Below are 20,209 nucleotides of genomic sequence, written 5' to 3'. Positions count from 1 at the left end.
TGAGTTTAAAAAGACTCAATCCTTCTATTGGACATGATGCTCATTCAAAATAATGTTAGACAAAATTCAACGTGTATTCGTTCAACAAATATTTTATATGTGTTGGGCATTAGGCTAGAATTTAAACCACTAGCACAAGGCCAAGATTGAACAAATTCCACCTTTATAAAGTTTACGATCTAATGAAGGATAAAAATAAAGCAGCACTTTAACATCACTATTGTATGTTTCATGATTGGGGTGGCATGGAGTCCTGCAGAAGAAAATAATAAGAGCACTAACCTAATCTCAGGGAAGGCAGGGTGGGCAAGAGAGGCTTCCTAGAGTAGGAAACATTTTGTCTGAGACCTGGAGGCTTAGAATGATCACTCAGATGAAGATGAGGAAGTAGAAGACTGTTCCAGGCAGATGGACTACCGTGGGGCATGGTAGTGAGAGAGACATGCATGTCCTTTGAAAAGAACGAAAAGATGAGGACAGGTGGATCTTAATGACAAAGAAAAGACAAAGATTCTCTCCTTGTCCTCAGCCTTGGTCTACAAAATCTACAGACTCAACACGAATGATTTTGGTCACCAGTCTCCACATTAGAAGACTTAAATACCAACATAGTTTCTAACTGCTCAAGGGCACATCTCTAGGATGATCCAAGTTCCCCTTAAAGCGCCCACCTGAGAAAGCTTGAGGCGGAAAAAATACGTAGTTTGTTCTAGCCAAGACCTGAAGGTAGGCTCCTGACCGACCACCATTTCTCAGAGCATCTCCTGAAAAGGGGCTCACAATTGTGAATCCTTTCTCTGTCCCTTTGAGATGTGTATGTATCCTCTACAATTCAAGAGTGTCTTTTGCAAGAACCTGAAAGCCATTTCTTTAAAATATAATCATCAGGAAGGAGAGGTCCTCTGTCCCCCAGTCTCTGTGGAAGGATAGAATCCTAACTCTGATAATTGCCAGCTAACAGACACCGCTAGCCTAACCAGCATTCATACAGACCAACTCTTCATAATTTTTACTTTCCTGACAAGCTCCCTCTTGTCCCCCTCACCACTCCCTCATTCTCTCTTTAAAATGCCCAGTCACCCCTATACAAATCCAAGTTGAGTTCACTTCACACTGGACCCTCTTCCTTTTTGCAGTAGTGTATTACTGATTAAAATCTGTTCTTACCACTGTAACTAGTGTCTTCGAATAGAAAAAATGAATACTTTCTAAGAGTTTATTTCATCCTAAACAGAAATTAACTTTTTCATGCTGTGTAAAGTGCTCTTTTCTCCAAGTCATCACAGAAGCAAAAGATCTTTAATAAATACTTTATAAGGCTTATCCTTTGTATCTCAATGTCCCACAGTCCTTCATGTTGCTATTAATGCTTAAAAGTCTCTCATGCCACATTTTCAAAAGTGTTATTTTGTTTGAATTAACTAATTTTCCTTTGTTTACTATGACTAATCAAATTATTTTCAGTATATTTCAAATTGTAACTGAGAACACCTGTATTTATGATCTTTGTTTATACTTGTTATTCTCAGTCCTTGGGCACATTAGAATCATCTACAGAGCTTTTAAAAATTACCTGTGTCTGGGACCTGCCAAGACCAACGAAATTAGAATCTTTGTAGTGAGGCCTGAGTCTGGGTACCTTATTTTCCCCTTTTCTATGTACAACCTAGTTTGAGAAGCACTAGTTAACACTACTATTTTGTACCAACTTCTACTATATGAATATACATAAATTTAAGTCTTTCAGTAAAAATATTCTGCTATTAAGGTTTACAGTGGGGGTGGGGGAAAGAGAAAACATCCAGCATTAATGTAAATTGCATATGGATTGTATTTATGCTACTGTTAGGTCTATAAAACAATTAATTTTTATTCATCATAAACATTACCTATCCATCCTTCAGTGAATTTAAATTTACTTTTTTTTTAACTGAAAGGGAAGTTAGATGTTGTGTTTGGTAAGAGACATTCATCATTTCTATGTTAACAGCTACTGCTTATTATGAACGTGATTATATTTAAGAAGATTTAGACCTGGGCTAACAAAATGTTTTTCATTTGTTGTACCATATGGCAAATTGCCCAAGAAATTACTGTTCATGCAAGCACCCATAAAGTGTATTGCCAAGGACACTAGTGGGTTAGATCGCATAAAAGAAACAATTGGAGTCTTGAGGTGAAAGCAATAGAGATGAGGTGGCAGTTACTGAAAAAGGCAGAGCATGCAATACAATGGCTTAAATGCAAGTTTCTGGATAATGCTGATAGTTTAATGTGTTTGGAGTTTATCATGTGCAAGAATATTTTGTATAAAAATACAATAACTACATACATTCCAGTCTTTTCATCTTTTCTAATAAGGTATATACATGAAGGCACTTGCAAGAGCACACTTGCTGTCTTTCAGAATTATCACTTTTCAATGGTTTTCCTTGTGAAATGTGTATGGGGCTGATTTCATAGAAAATATTTTCTTCTCACAAGTATAATTTACATAAACTTATCCAATATGTACGATGTTAATAGTCTATATTCAAGATAATCGAGACATTTTGAAAACAAAAACAATGATAGCTACAATGATTTAGTGCTTTTTAAAAATAAACCAAATGTGAAATTTCTTCTTTGATTAGATTAACTATAATGCAACTCCACCCTCACTGAAACAGAATTAGGAATTGGGTCCTTCAGCAGAAAAAATGAATCTAAAGAATAGAATTTGGGGATCTGGATAACCAGAAGGCAGCCAAAGGAAAGGAGAAAGGCACCTCAAAAGAGTTTGGTGTCAAAGACAAACTGCCAATTGTTATGTGTTCATTTCTGCCTTTCCTGCACTCCCTCAGCCTCAGAGATTCTGTGGGAAGTGACTGATCCTCTGGGAAACAAGCCCAATAGCCTATAAGAAACCTAAGGGGCAACAGAATCCACTGAAAACAGAAGGGGAAGCATCATCACTTGTACATTCTTTTTCCAAACATGGACACCATCCTCATTCTAAAATAGGCCCTCCAACTCTACAAATGGGCCCCAAACAGTGTACACCATATATTGATGAGTAAATGTTCGTAGCCCAACACATGTGCATTGCATACTTTCACTTTTGTTTTAAAAAATGGAAAGAGTGTATACATTTGTATTAAATCAGGAAAAAAACTGGAAGTTTATATTCCAAATTAATTTCAAATGAAACTGGATGGGTTAAGGTAGAAACATCATAAAGAAAAGTATAAAATAAAGGGTGAATTTTGCTTTTCTCTTTTTTTTTAGTATTCTTAAAATAAAAAAATAAAATAAAAATGAGAAACAAAAACTAACCTTCCCTGACACAGACTTTTGTGACCGAATTATCTTCCCAACTAAGCAAACTGGACCTGGGTTAGCCGCGAGTGGTATGGGACAATGTAACAGGGCATAGCAGAAAGATCATAGGCAGTAGTGTCAAAAATACTCCTACTAAGTCCCCTCAAAATCCACCTACTCATTTTATGACCTCAGAAAAGCATGTAAATCTTCTTCCTCCTCTTTCTTCAGTTGACACATGGAGATAATAACATCAGCCTGAACTACACCACAGGGTTGATAAAAAGAACAAATGAGATCATAAACACAAAGGCACTCTCTGAAAACTAAGAACCTCACCAAGACAGGGATTTTTTAATCTATTGCAACTGAAATAGTTTTGTAGATGCAATTTGGTCATAACTTTTAGAGAATACCAAGCATATTGTATAACTATAACTTGGTTCCTAATTTTAATCATCTTTGGTGCATTCTTATCTTTTTCTGACCTCTTAATATTGGAATCTCTCACCTCTTCTTTATGTATACCCATGGTGATACCTTCCAGTCTTATGTTTTTACATACCATTTACAGGCTGACAACTCTTAAATTTGTATCTCTAGTCCAGAACTCTTTCTTTCTCAAACTCCAGATTTGTATATCTAACTACCCATTCTACCTCTCCACTTGGATATTTAAAAACATATCAAATTGAACATATGCAAAACTGAGCTCATGTTCTCCCCCTCCTCAACTCCCTCTTCAGTCTTCCTCGTGTCATACTATGGACAACCTCTTCTTCCAGGAGCTCAGCAACAACCTTAGAGTCATCCTTGACTAGTGTCTTTCTCTCAAAACCCATATCCAACCCTTTGGGATATTTTCTTGGCTTTACCTCACTCCATTTCTTACTTCTTACTACCTCCACTGCTTCCACCCTGGTCAAAGTCATGTCATCTGTTGCCTGGATTACTGAATAGCCCCCAAACAGTTCTCTCTTTTTCTGCCTTGCTCTCCCTTTATAATCTATTCCCCTACAGCAGCCTGCATCAGCCTTTTTTTCAATGAAATTTACATCATCACTCTTATGTCTAACATTCTTCAGTGGCCCCCTTTATTTACCTTCAGAGTACAAGCTGAAGATTTATAATGGACTATAATGTTGTCTATGATTGGCTCCTTGCAATTTCCCTGACCACATTTACTATGCTCAGCTTCACTCAGTCTGCCTCAGTCCGACTGGCTTCCTTGCTTCTCCTAAAACACTGCTGTTCTCTCCTTCCTTAGAGTATTTGGACTGGCTTGTTCCTTCAGCGTGGAGTTCCTGCCCCCATATATCTTCACGGCGATTCTCTTCAAGTCTCTGATCAATTTTCACATTCTCAGTGAAATACATTCTTCACTTAATGAAGTGAAGGAAGAATACTCCTTCTACTTATGCTTCTTTGCATTTTATTTTCTCAATTGCATCTATCATATTCTACCATAACTTACTTATTTTTTATGTATATTATTTACTACTAGTTTCCCCTTCAGTAGAATGTAAGCTACATGAGGACAGGGATTGTAATGTTTGCTGATGTATCCCAGTGTTTAGTACAGTTTTTGACACATAGTATGTGTTCAACCAAAGTCTGTTAAATGAATAAAGATCCTCTATTCATTTCTTCTAGTCACAATTTTTTTTTAGCATTCTATCAATGCACAGGTTGAAGAGCATAGTAAGAGTTTTGCTGCTTATATTTTCATAATTTGTTTTCATGTTAACCAAAATCCACAGCCTCTCAATCTTAAGGTCATTGGTAATATAGCAGAAACCATACTAGTATAATTTCCATGTACCCATCTAAAAGCATAAAGATTGAGATGCCTGGACTAATCTTTTTCACTAAGTTAAAATGTATTCCTTAACTTTTGCAGAAAGAGTCTGGATCCAAACTCATTACAAGAAATTTTCCCTAAGCATGACCAGAGTGGTAAGATGAATCACCCATAAAATAGGTATAGAAATATCTAAAAATCTATGCCATAATACATACCTGCTCATTTACGTTTAAAAATTACCTATAGCTGAATTCAATAATACTGATAATGAGAAAGGATAAAAACTATGTTTGAAATGTACCAACATATAGAAACAGTGAGCAAATAATGGTTTATAAACACAAGAGAGTTTATTTAATTCATGACATGCCCCAAACACAACCGTAAGTATTATAGTGTTCATAAATGCCATAATTCATATAGTATAATTTTTTTTAATCACAGGAGAAAAAATTGGTAAAATCATATTCAGCATTTACAATTACACTAAATTTCCCTTTTTACAGTTAGCAATCTGGATCAAACTTTTCTTTCCACTCTAATTAATCCTGCATACTTCTTCTGGATTAATATAATTATTTAACCAAATAATAATTCAAATAATACTTTGCCTTTCAGCGTGGGGACTAAAGTACAAAATCCTCAGTCTAGCGATACTGTATAATTATTTTTCAACCTTGTTTTTCAAAATTGACTCTCACAATTTTTTCCATTTTGGGCAGTCTGATCGACTAAAAAAAACCTTTAACTTATCATTTTTGTTGCCATCTCCACAAGTATTTTTTTACTCTATATAAATGTTCTCCTGCTCCTTCTCAACCTAACCAAATTTTACAAATTCAAAGTCAAGTTCAATTCCCTTGTGGTGCTGTTCCTAAACAGGGCAGCTTGCATGCAGTATAATCATTTTTCTAATGCCTATTGCTCTATATCTCTTATAAACTCCTCTGGGTATGTCTCACTCCATTTGCCACATACTGTGTCTATAGCTAACTTTTAATGTATACAAATTTTAACCCTTAACTGAATCTGTGCTTGAAAATAGACACTACCTGAATGAGTTCTATGTAAAATAAGGAAATTTCTAATTTGATAAAGAACAAGCTAATTTATTAACATAGTAAAATATTATAAAACTGAAGTTGTTAAGAGGCCACAGTTCATCATACATGAGATGAGAGCCCTACCTCATTTTGTAGCCAAGTTCTAACAAATATTAAAACTTTGGTATCCTCAGATATGAAATTAAATGAATGAGAGGAAATTGGAGCAAAATTACAATGCGTGGTCAAGAAATTCACCAAGAATTCAAGAAATACAGAGAAAAAAAATCCATATAATCATGACTTCAAACTATACTACAAAGCTATGGTAACCCAAACAGAATGGTACTGGCATAAAAATAGACACTTGGACTGATGGAACAGAAGAGAAAACCCAGAAATCAACCCACATACTTATAGCCAACTGATCTTCAACAAAGGTACCAAGAACATATATTGAAGAAAGGACAGCCTCTTCAGTAAATGGTGTTAGGAAAACAGGATATCCATATATAGAAGAATGAAACTAAACCCAGACATCTCACCATACACCAAAATCAACTCAAAATGGATTAAAGATTTAAGTATAAGACTTGAAACTGTAAAACTCCTAGAAGAAATCATAGGGGAAACACTTCTGAATGTAGGACTGGGCAAAGACTTTGTGAATAAGACCCCAAAATCACAGGCAACAAAAGAAAAGATAAACAAATAGGATTATATAAAACTAAAAAGCTTATACACAGCAAAGGAAACAATGAACAGAGTGAAAAGACAAGCTACAGAATGGGAGAAAACATTTGCAAACTATACCTCCAACAGGGGATTAATATCCAGAATATACAAGGAACTCAAACAACTATACAATAAAAGACAAATAATCCAATTAAAAAATGGGCAAGGAGCTGAATAGACATTTCTTCAAAAGAAGACATACAAATGGCAAATAGGATATGAAAAAATGCCAACATCTCTAAATATCAGGGAAATGCCAATCAAAACCATGTAGACATATCATCTCACCCCAGGTAGACTGTCCATTAATAAAAAGACTGAGAATAACAAATGCTGACAAGGATGCAGGGAAAGTGGAACTCTTTTACACTGTTGGTGGGACTGTAAATTAGTACAGCCATTATGGAAAACAGTATGGAGGTTCCTCAAACAACTACAGATAGAACTGCCATATGATCCATCAATCCCACTACTGGGTATATATCCAAAGTAATGGAAATCATCATGTCAAAGGGATATCTGCATTCCCATGTTCATGACAGCTCTACTTACAATAGACAAAATATGAAACGAACCTAAATGTTCATTGACAGATGACAGTATAAGGAAAATGTGGTATATATACACAATGGAATAGTACTCAGCCATAAAAAGAATGAAATTCACAGCAACATGGATGAGCTTGGAGAAAATTATGTTAAGTGAAATAAGCCAGGCACAGAATGAGAAATACCACGTGTCCTCACTCACAAGTGGGAACAAAGAAAGAAAGAATGAGAGAGGGAGGGAGTGAGGGAGGGGGAGGGGGGGAGAGAGAGAGAGAGAGAATCCACAAAAATATGTGAACTTACAGAAAGAGAGAACAGATCTGTGATTACTAGAGGTAGGAAATGGAGGGGGTATTAAGGAGAAATTGGGTAATGGACACAAACAATAATTACGATTTGTAACAATAAGCATGCTAACAATACTGATTCGATCATCACATATTGTACACAAATACTGATAGTCAACTCTGCACCCCATATTTACATATAATCAATTATGTTTCAATTAAAAAATAAATAAATAAAAAATCATGCCAACATAATTTTGAAAGGGATTTCATAAAATTAATTTCCTTGAGGTTAGAATTTGCCACAGACAAGTATATTCTATTGTAATAAAAAGAGTGTCTTCACATATTGCTCAGTCAGCAGCTAATCCTTCCTCAGAAAATTTTTAATTCAATTTTACAAGTAACATTTTGAGCAGGAACCCATTGCATTTGTATATTAAAAGTTATGGGAAAACAACAAAATGTACATGATAAAACTTTAGTTTTTGGCTAATTTTATTGAAGCACTTATTCTTGAGAAAGTGAAAAATAAAATAGTTGCAAATGCCATGCATTGCCTACCTCAAAACACATTTATACTTTGAGTGGAGACTTCAAGCTTTGTACAATAAAGTTCTTTTGGGTATTAGGAGAAGTATAGTAAAGTTCTTAATGAAAACAGTGAGAGGCTAGTTAAGGGTAGTGATATAAGAGTTAATTGATATATCATTATAGATGGGATACATTATTATTTTTGCCATATAAAATATATGATTATTGAGACTTTATGTTAATTTCCTAAAATACATATTTGTTTCCAATTCTTATTGTCATAAAATTATAATTTTAAAATAAGTTTCAAAAGCAGTATATATTTGGTGATAATAGTATAATTCCATTTGAGTTTGTTAATATCTCCACAAAACATTTTAAATGTATGTTATATTCTGCAAAATCAGTAATAGTCTACAAACTAGAAAGTTATCATTGCTTAAAATTTTCAAAAAAAAAGTTTTTAACTATAAGAATCAATGCAACTGGACTCCTTTGTTTTACAATTTTAAAACATTTGTTTATGCAAATATGGGAATTCTTCCTGTAACTTCAGTAAATCTAAAATTACACCAAACTTTAAAAAATTTAAACAGAGTGTAGCAGATAAATCCACAATACATTATTATAGGTCTTAAGTTTAAAATTTTAGATGCATTGCATTGCTCTCCTTTAAGTGTTTCTTTTCTTCTTTTTCTTTCTTTCTTTCTGCCTCTCTTTCTTTCTTTCTTTTGATTTCACATAGGGAAAAACTAAGACTGCATCTCGAGATACAGGTGAAAGTGGTATACAACTTAGCAGGGTATCTAGGTACAAAGGAGGAATTCATTAGTGGTAGAAGATCTTGACAGGCAAATGGCCCAGTCAAGGGAAGTCATTCAGGTAAGGAAAAGCAAATGAGACATCATCTGTCCCAGAGTCCATGGATGTCACATCAATGGACCACATGGAGCATCAGCATCAGCACTAACTTGAGCTCTAATCCTAGTCCTGGCCATGGCAAGAAGAAAAAGTGAATGAATCGGTTCTGATTAGCAGACATACAATATATGCCTTTGGTCTTTTATTATTCAGCCTGCTGGCTTTTTCTGGTCTGGTCCCACTTGTATGGATTATGGTATAAAGGAAGCCAAAGGCCGACAAACGAATATTTCTTTTATTTGAGATGTTAGAATTACTTGACATTACGGAAAAGTAAGATGGTAGTGACTCAATGAATCAGCTCTTTGGAAGACAAAAGAAAGAAGAAAAGATTGAAAAATTAGAGTTTTCAACCAACTAAATTTAGACTATTTACAAGATGTTACAATAGTTAATGTGTTCAAGTCTATATTTAATTTTGAGTCAATGTAAACAATAAATATGTAGTTAATAAAGGGACAAAATTCCCTTTTATCTGTTGTTTCTATAGTATGTAAATATACTCTGTATATTCTATTCTATTCTTAATTTTTAAAATAATTTTTATTTTAGATCAAATAAACGATCACTGCATACATGGCTATAGAATATAATATGGGTGTTGAATGAATAAGAGTTGGCAATAGAGAAATTAATTATGATGTTGAAGTTTTTTATTTGCACTACAGGAATGATTACTACGATATTAAAAAACATATAGAATAAAGGAATGGGAACTAGAGGTAAGGGTAAAATATAGCTTTTATTTGGAGCATTAAGCTAATTAATTTGCTACCTGAATATCCAGATGGAGATGTACATGAGGCTTCTGATATTTAAAGATCATGAAAACAATAAAAGCATTAATCATTAAAACTATAACAAACATAACTTATTATATATAATAAAAGCAATTTATTATATAAGTATTCAGAAAGTACTTTTGGATTTTACCATGCCTTAGAGTTATCAATGAGAAAACCGATTGCCTTTGAGAAATATTTTTTCAAAGCTTTTTGTGTGCAAAATCCTGTGTTAGTCACTGTGGGGAATACTACTTAGACTAATATATTATTCCTGACCTCAAGGAACTCGCAATCCAGTTGGAAAGGAAGGCACACATACAAAAGGTTTTTAAAAGTGCAAAAAAAGGGGCGGGGGGGTCAACATTTGACTATGTACCAGATAAGTGATGTAGGCATTAAATGTTAAGCTTAGAGGAAGAAAGGATCTGAATAAATTGGAGACATCATGAGAAAGTCTCAAGTAAGAGGGAAAATTGAGCTGTGCCTCAGTGGAAGGTAAAATTAGGCGGTCCCTTCTACAGTATGATTCAATGAAGACTGTTCAGAAATCACATGCTATATTAACATTGGAAATGATCATTATAACTATATTTGCACTAAACATAATAATCTTATAGCCCTACTTAAGATCATATGTGAAGAATACAATCTTTTTTCTCCGTTTCTTACTGTGATTTTTTAAATCTGTACAATTTTTCCATTCATAAGTACTTTAAAAACTTAAGCTGTATCAACATATTATAAAATGATTTATAAATACTGATCTTCAAAAGATGTTCATAAAATGTGTTTTTCCCAACTTCATTTCATATCTAGCTTATGACGCTGAAATTTACCTGAGCAATTACATGTGATTTGTAATTGTGTGAAGATATCCATAGTAACTTTTAAGAACAGAAATTAGCCTGAGGTTTTTCTTATAGATTTAGAGTCAACAGGTTAGTTTTATACCATGGCTTCATTCTGTAAAACAAATGAGTGGTATTCTGATAGTATTAGTAGGCTAGGAAATGTTTTCACATAATTAGAAAAAGAATCAACTATTCAGTATGATTTACAAATATCAGTTTGGAAGGAGATATTTTGATCTTTTTCACCACTGCAAATTTCAAAAATGCTAAGTAAAATTCAAATCCACGACTGCACATAGGACAATCATTATCTTACGATGTTAGAATTCCATTAATAGTTGTGACATGAATAGCTCTAATGCAAAACATGAGGGGCCATTTTCAGAGTAACTTGTCAGGGAGGGAATATATAATTTCTAAGACAAGTTTGTTTAATGTACAATTGGTCTCTGTCACCAAACAATGCAGTATAACACTACAATTTAGCAATTTATTTCTATTTATCATAAAATCTTTAAGAAACAGGATAGCATGATTAAGGCTTCAAAACCAGTTATTATTTATCTAAAAGATAATAACATAACCAAACCTGTTAATCGAGTAAAGCTATTTGAGCAGTAGCACAGAAACCTGAAAAGATCTGAGAGAGATGTTTGAGGAGCTATTTCTTGTTTATATAGTAGTGGAGTAAAGAGAATGCCTTAAAACAGAACAATAACCAAAATGTAATGGTACATAATATATTTTCTTATAGAAAAATAATTATATAAAACTTCAATTTCATCTTCTACTCATAGGTATAAAGGGAAGGGATAATTAGGTGAATTGTTTGCAGCCATTACAGTTATTTAGTCCAAAATTACCAAATAATTATCTTACCAAGAAGAAGGGTTCAGATCCCTGTACTGGCAAGACACACACACACACACACACACACAAAAAGTCTCCAACTTACAAACAGGTGATGTTCCAAAAATCTTTTGCAACCCAGAGTTGCTAGAATTTCAAAAATAATTTTCCCCATAGAAGCAATACCATAAATATTTTGGGCACTTCCCTGGTTAGTGCCCCAAAGATTACAAAACCCACAACATGACTAATTTTGAAACTGCATTAGTCTGGGTCCAGGCAGCAGGAATGATAATGAGGGAAAAAGCATTCCTCCACGAATCTTGGGCATATGATTAGCCATACGCAAGATTGTAAAATGTGGAATTTATCATTAGTGCCACTGACACTACCATTCTGAGTATCTACAAAGTGTCAGCAACAAGAATAGATGCTTATATACGTTAGCTAATGCATTACTCACAGCAACTGTGCCACGGAGTAATTACAATTCCTATTTTACACCTGAATAAAATGAATACAAAATATAATTTCTCCAACTTTAAACAGTAATTGGTTAGAATTATAACCACAATTTGCTCTCTTCCATTATTAAAGTCCAAATCTATTGTTTCCATTATGCCCATCCTCACCCCCCAATACTCAGACACACTGCAGACCCCAAGAGTCCTCATGCTTCTATGGAGCCCTTACCACAACTCTGTACTCAGATCTCCATTGCACCCTATAGTGCTCTCTGCTCTAAGAGTATCCATTTCCATGGTCTCGATTCAAACTCAAAGTGCCTCTGTGCAACTATCCTCAGTGTGTATAAGGTAGGGAAGCCCCAGACACCCTAGAAGTGTTTACACTCGAGGGGCAGAGGGTGTATATGTGTGTGTGTGTGTGTGCACGTGTGCGTGTGTGTGTGTGTGTGTGTGTTTGTGCATACACATATAAACACACACATATATACTTACGTATAAATTTTATGCAATATTACAATGTGAGGTATCAGAGTATAGAGGATCTTTTAAGTCTGACAGGGCACTGGGCAATCAGGCCCACCTTAGGTGTTTGCCCTGAGGTTGCTTCCCCTCTGTTATTCCTGTTGGGGGGTTGGGATAAAATCTTGGGACAGGGACAAGAGTCACAGCTAGCAGAAATGGATGAAGCTGAAAAACTAACTTGGCCCCCTTCACAGTGGTGCCATCATGTTTTTGCCTGCGGCACTTTTGGCTCAGACCTCTTAAGCCATGCTCCACTTTTACAGGCTGCAGATGAGTTTCAGGTGCAGAAGTCAGGCTCACAGAGATCCCAGAGGATCCATTTGAGACACGGCATCTATAGTGACTCCTTTCAGCTAGAGCTTGAGAGAAACTCTAAATGATGAGACCCTCTTGTTCCTTCTTTCAGAAAAGTTTTAAAACTACTCTAGAGAAAGTCCAGGCTTATGCGGGCATGGATTTCCACAAAGCCAGGAAGCCACGAAGCCTTGGTGGATCTCCAAGATAACTCGAAGCTCGCTGGCTCCTTGCTGTCCACCAGCTGGCAGTTTCCAGACCTCTTCTTGATGGGCCCTGTGCAGCTGTGTTTTATGTTTCCATATGGCTTTGCCAAAGGTCCCTCCCCTTAAACAGACCCAGCTTCCACAATTAGTGTGGACTCAAAACGAGTTAGTTATGGAATACATTAGATCCCAAAGGCCTCGTGGCACTGTTTACACCTCTTTGGACTATTTCCAGGACCCCAGATTATACTGTATGTGTGAATTAAGGAAGTCTCACAATCCAGCGGCTCTGACTGGAACACGCCACATGGACATATCTTATGCCCCATTTCCTAATGCTTTTCTTGGCCTCCTCTTAATGATTTTACCACCATAAAAGATAAACTCTATGTATACTTCATGCTTTAAAAAGGATTTATCCTTTTTCCATTCCTGAATGTGCCTGGTTCTATTCCTCGAGAACAAAAATTGAGGACTAATCAATTTTCTCCTTTGGCCTTAACATCATTTAGGGCTTTATTTGTATTCACCTAGCCAACTTATAAATTCCATCAAACACCTATATCATGCTAGTTCTTTACTTAATATAATAAATCGGTTTCATTTAATAAAATACAAAATCAGATGAAGTCAACCTGTGTACCCCACAGTTGGGAACATGCAAGGGCACGTCAAAAAGTTTGTAGAAAAATAGAATTTATAGGTAATACAAATTTTTCCACGAATTCTTGAAGCACTTTCATATATTTAGCAGACAGTGGGGGAAAAAAATGAGGTGCTTAGACCAATCCCCAGCCAGTACTCAATGTCAGTCAGAGCACATATTCTAAAACCTCAAACATAAATGGCTCTAATTTCGTTTTTTATCTGTGGCTCTCATTGTAGACCCAGAGAATCTGAATTTGGTTTTACCCTCTCTCCTACTCTCCTCTCTCTGCCCAATTGAGGCCTTCCCCGTGGGGTCTGTCCTTGTCTTCACAAGCCCATGTCTCCAACTAGTTCTCAGTTGGATACTGCTGCCTAACAACAGGCCCTTAAGAAATATTTGTTGCATGAGTTTTGGAACTGAACAAGGACACCTATGATGTCTGGAGAAATAACGTAAGTCCAAGAATCAGGAAATTAGTTAGCTGAACAAGGTTTGACCATGATAATGACAAGTATGATAATTAGCTTTTGATGACTACTTCATAGTTGCTCAACATGCTACTAGAAGCTTTAGAAATATAATCTCGATTTACTTTAATTTAATCATCATAATATCAGGCATCATGACCCCAATTTGATAGATTAATAAACTGAGGCTCTGAGGAGTAAAGTAATATGTCCACAGCCACAGAGCTATTAAGCGTATATTTTACTGTGATTAATATGCATGTCTTTTCAATGCCAGAATTAATACCTTTTTTTACCCCTTCCAATCTGGTCCTTCATTATTTTTTTTTTCATCTATTAAATGTGCAAATTTTAACAGTCACTAAGTTCGCTTCTACCTTTAAGATGTTCAAGATATAAGGTGGTAAATATTTTAAGAAAAATTACAGTTTTGCTTGTTGATTGAAATACTGCAAGAGACAAAGAAATGGCTCTCCAAAGCTGAAAACTGAGGAGCCCTGAGAGGAAAGAGAAGAAGGAGTTTGGGGCACCTTGAACCTTACAAGAGATTTTTAGATACACGTAAAGCTGGAGTTCATGTTGTGTTTTTACGGCAGTTAAAATTTACTGATAACTTAGTATGTGCAAGACACTATGACAAAAGTTTATATGTATTACCTCATGGAAATTTCAAACAACCTTATGAGATAAATCTGTTATTATTCTCAATTAATAGATGTGGAAACCAAGCTTAACCTTCCCAAATTCACTCAGTTATTATGTGGTGGATCTTGGACTCAAACACATTTAACTCTGTTTAACTCTAAAGCCCATAATTTTAACTTTGAGGTTATACTGTTTCTGCATGCTATGTTTAGCTTATTTAGCTATGTACATTTAATGCAATTTTAATCAATTTTTTTTGTCACTGATTTTTAAGTAAAGCCCATGGAAAGTTGGTCCGAAATCTGCTTTGTTTGTTTGCTAGCACATGCCACAGAGCTGCATATGTGGTGACACTTAACAAGTGTCTCATGATGAATACCTCTCAGTGCAATTAAATATCTTTAGGTCACTCTGAGTCACATGCCTTTGAATTTCAAACTCTGCTCTCCTCTCCTTCTAGATATTGCTCTCTGTCCAAAATAGATAGACTAACAAGCATCAAAAGAAAATCTCCTCACCAACATAGAGATTCGCAAACTCTGACCCGAGAAAATCTCCACAGAGAAAACATAATGCCTGGTGGGTGATTGACATAACAGAAATCCTACCTCACTAAATGTGTTTCCACAGTTTGTTCTGTACTTATTAGAAGGGATTATTTACACTTTCAGAAGATACAATCTCAGGGACCCTGACAGCAAATTAATTTTGGTATTAAGAGGAATTGAAGTTAGACATCACTCTACACTAGGACAGCCTAATTTTCATTTTAACTCTGACTTATGTTACACAGTATTATTAATCTATTTGCATATATACAACAAAAATTCATATACATTTATGTTTTTATCTTCTGAAAGAAATAACCTCCAAATTAAGCTACATAGGAAGTGAGGAAATGCTCAAAAAGATCCATTTAGATTCTGTAACTATTTAGAGGGAGGAGGAGATTTTAGAAGGTATAATTTTCTGATCAAAGAAGTATTAGTTCATTTTTATTTTAGCCAAATACACATTTTCTAAAATACTAATAAGGTGTGCTATTTTTCTCTAACCAAATTTTTCACAATAAAATCCAACTGCAATATTCATTTAGAAATTTGATAATGCTCTTGTGTGAGTTTTAGGAATATTTGAAACCCCATTGCATATAAATTATACCATGGAAAAGCTGTATAAATATTCTATTATGGCACATGCTGTTCTAAGGATCTGTCAGGATTTCCTTTATACACTCCATTTTGAGTGGTATATAAATCAGATGTAAAAATTCATGTTGGACTGAAACTCAGCACAAAAAGCCTCCTCCAGAGGCAAATGCCTTTTTCAAAATGTGGTTTGAATTATGTTGGTCATTTTTAAGTTATAGAAGTGCAGAAAATGTATTTGTGGTTTTGAAGGAGAGAGATTTTTTCCATTTTTATAACTCATTAGGAAACTTTACAGGCCTTTAGACCATTTTGTGGTTTAGTTCTTCTCAGGTTTTTCCCCAAAGCAATATCAAAACTTGCATGGTGTCCGCTATGAATCCAGTGATTACTGTTCTGAATACAAATGTGCATGTGTCGATATATATAGTTACACATATCTTCAAACTGGAAGAAGTTCCAGTATTATCAGGACTGAGGTAGAAGATGAGGCTATCAGCTGCCCATTCTTTGTTCATGGTATCAAGTCAAGTTTGGTCTACGAAAGAATCCTCTACCTAAACCATATTTCAGCATGTATTGCTTGTAATTTTAAAGATGTATCTTTAACTTGCAGAAAAATCTGCTAAGATAAACACTGCTTCTTTCATGAGCTCCTTGAAAATAAGGCTGTATCTTTCCTAAATTCTGTTTTCTCTAACATTTAAAGCAAGTTGCAGCAAGCTTAATAGATAATCAGTGATTCTGATATCATTTGCAAAGTATTTAACATGTGTATGTTTATGTGTTTAAATTAGTTTGTTAAATAGTGTTGAACTTATTTTGTCTGTGTAGCTAATATGCTACTGAGTAATTTCATAAACATCCAAATAATTATTTTAGTGTATGTAGGGATTATGATTATATTATCTCTTTTAACAGCATCAGTTAAAATCTGAGAAAGTTTGGACTAAGAAAGTTGGCATGAATCACAAAGTTGATTAGGCCAATCTTTCAAATAACTTTAAAGGAAGATAAAAATAGAAATATTTTACACATTTCAATTTCTTCCACCTATTTCTTCAACTACATTAGTTCATTAATTCATGGAACAACACATTTAGTAGTTATTATTTATTGCTTTACACATTAAAGCATAAAGAGGTTAAAAACTTCCCAATGCCATACCTTACATTTATTATGAAAGTCTGCTTAGAGAATCAGAATCTGGATGTGTTGATTCTTAATACAATTCTCTTTTCATTGTATCACACTATTTCTGGTGCCATTACTAAAATCTTTGGGTTTAGGAACAGTTAGGGGACCACTCAGGATAATCAAATATTTGCCTGTGGACAGTAGAGCAATGTGGACTTTCTCATTGGGACCCCGGAGGAGCAGAAGAGGTCTAACTCCTCCTGAATGTTTTATCTACTAACCTAGCATCATAGAACTTAGCAGACTCTGCACTACAGAGGGAGCTGAATGCTAGTATTTTTTTCTTTTTTTCACATTAACAGGAGAGCAGGGTTACTAATGAAGGGTCACATCTCAAACTTCTAATCTATATAGCTGGATGTCCTTATTTCTATTTGGGTCATTTTTATATTCTGCTCCATTTACTTTTACTAAATTATACCAATTTGTGTTCCAGAATGTTACATTGGGTTATAATTATAAAATTGTACGTGTAATTCATATATCACTTACATACTTACATTTTTCTGTTATTTTATCATTACAGTCACATCTCTTAATGATATAACTTAACATACATTAATTCAAACATCCATATATGACTCAATCAGTCGTTAAGTTTGGTACAGCTTTTGGGGGAAGTCTACAAATTTCTGGCTACTGGGTACATATTGAAATACAGTTTTACATCAACCAAAAATGTTTCAAAGCAGAGCATAAACATTTTAAAACCACTGAAAATAAACACATGTTAAGTGCCAAAATAAATAGTTCTTATATGTGAAGAATCTAGATTTCAGGGATTGAACTGAGGCAATTTATAACTCATTAATTAAGTAATATACCTATTGCACCCACCCCATCTATGGGAAAAATACCTATATTTTTTCTAACATTTTGAGAAGGAAGAACACAATGCTGTTATTTGAATAGCACTGACCTTGTTAAATCCTGGCAGCATTGTTTTTTACATAAAAAGCAGTATATTTTCAAATAGGATGGCTACTTCTTAAAACACATGAAATAAAGAATGACATAGAAAAAACTTTAAGACTATGAATACTAAAGAATGTAAGATATATCCTCACCTTGATTTTACCTTTAAGCAGCCTTTTTTTATTTGTCTATTAGGAGCTTCTTCTCGTGGTTTTACAGGCTCTTGCTCTTGCTCTTTCTTTTGACAAACCAATGCATAATTTGTGCCATTATTATTTGACCAAAATGTACCAACAGAAGTTTCATAACGTATACAAAACTCAACTTTACTACCATCTTTTTGATAAGGAGGAACCAGTGAAATCTTAAAGGAGAACTGGTCAGTTTCACCATCACATGAATTAGGAACATATTCTGCTAAAATGTCATAATGTGTCTGCCAGTCATCTAAAGACATTCTCACATATACTAACTTCTCAAAAGAAATATTCAAAACTCGAATAATACCCTTCATAGTTGTACAGCCAGGAAGATACTCAGTTGACTCCAGTATTGCTTTCTGTACTTGAAGTTTTTGCATAAGATCTTCTTTTGAAGGCAAGTCAAAGAGTGGAGATAAAACATATTCTTCTGTATGGAAAATGTTCTTAGTTAAGTCAAAATTGGTTGAAACACCCGGTAATTCCCAGGAATCAAATTCCTTAACAGACACAAGATTGAATCCAAAGGAGTCAGCAAATGAAACTCTTCTCGTACCTGAAGATGGGATGTCCAGGTACATGTCTTCAGAAGAATCAGAACCTCGTCTACTCGGTTGAGGGGAGAAACTAGGTTTGAAGGTAGCTTTAACTTCTTCATCTTCACAAAGAGAATAAGATAAATTAGGAACTTCTAAAAAATTATCTTTGCTGATCTGACTAGGTACTTCAGAAGGCTCCATTGGGCTCTCTGATATCAAATGAGAGAGAATTGTACAACTAGTAGAGGCTGATATTTGAGATACTTAGGCTTAAAATAAGTATAACGTTACAGTTGACATTGCAGAAAGGAGTCAGCTCTATAAATAGACCCGATGGCGTGTAAACTATGCTAGCCTGCTTCCAAAGGCCTTTAATATGATAGCATTCATGCAGCTCTCGCCAGTGTGTTTCAGATTTAAGTCTTAGTTTTTAATGTTGTATTTGTTTATAAGCAGACTTCCAAAGAGACATTTTAATACCATTTTTGCTGTGCTAGAAATTCTGGAACTTTAACCTAGAAATATTATTTTAACCAGTTGATATTAAAAATTAAAACCTGGAACTTTGTTTAAAAAAGAAAATAAAAGTAATATCGTAATACTGAATATGTAGTTTGAGCTAAATCAATCCACAGAGCGGGCAGGGCAGTCAGAGGAGGATAGGAACATTTACAGAACTGGAATGATCTAGAGCCTGCTAATAATGATAGCTACCATTTTCAGGTACTTATAATGTAAACTCTTTACTACAAAAGGGTTAAATAGAGGTGCTGAAAGTTCTGAGGGAGGAAACATGATTTAGAGGGAGAAGGTACCATTTGAAATAAAACATGAAGGGCAGGTACAATCTAGAGATGCAGGTTGGAATGAGGTGGATTTTCCAGGTAGAAGACATAGCCTGACCCAACGCCTAGAACAAAGAATTCACACAATCTATTATTTTAAACATTAGTTTCTTTTAATTAAGCCATGGAAAAATACACAGAAGTCATGTATTATTGACTTGAAAATACAAGCTGGAAAAGATGAACCTGGCCCGGGAGTAAAATATTTATGTAGAGTAAAATGTTCATCTTGGTTATTCGGCCATAAAAAAAAAAAAAAAAAAAAAGGAAATCCTGTCATTCATGGCAACATGGATGAACCTGGAGGACATTATGTTATGGGAAATAAGCCAGGCACAGAAAGATAACTACCACATTTTCTCATTCATATGTGGAAGGTAAAAAAGTTGATCTCATAGAAATAGAGGGTATAATAATGGTTACTAAAGGCTGGAAAAGGAAGGGGAAGGTTAATATAG

General features: G+C 34.7%; 1 protein-coding gene across 1 annotated transcript in view; it reads right to left on the bottom strand.

The window, feature by feature from the left end:
• PPP1R3A (protein phosphatase 1 regulatory subunit 3A) overlaps positions 1-19,132 on the bottom strand; it is a 40,517-nt gene extending 21,385 nt beyond the window's left edge. The window contains exon 1 of the mRNA XM_063099371.1: positions 18,320-19,132. Within this exon, the coding sequence (XP_062955441.1) occupies positions 18,320-19,107 (788 nt within the window). The 5' untranslated portion in view covers positions 19,108-19,132. The remainder of the gene's footprint in view (positions 1-18,319) is intronic.
• Between the last annotated feature and the right edge of the window lie 1,077 nt (positions 19,133-20,209).

Source organism: Cynocephalus volans, chromosome 6 (genome assembly GCF_027409185.1).
Source record: "Cynocephalus volans isolate mCynVol1 chromosome 6, mCynVol1.pri, whole genome shotgun sequence".
NCBI lineage: Eukaryota > Metazoa > Chordata > Mammalia > Dermoptera > Cynocephalidae > Cynocephalus > Cynocephalus volans.
Note: the sequence above shows the minus strand (reverse complement) of the source record. Positions and strands in the feature narration are given on the sequence as shown.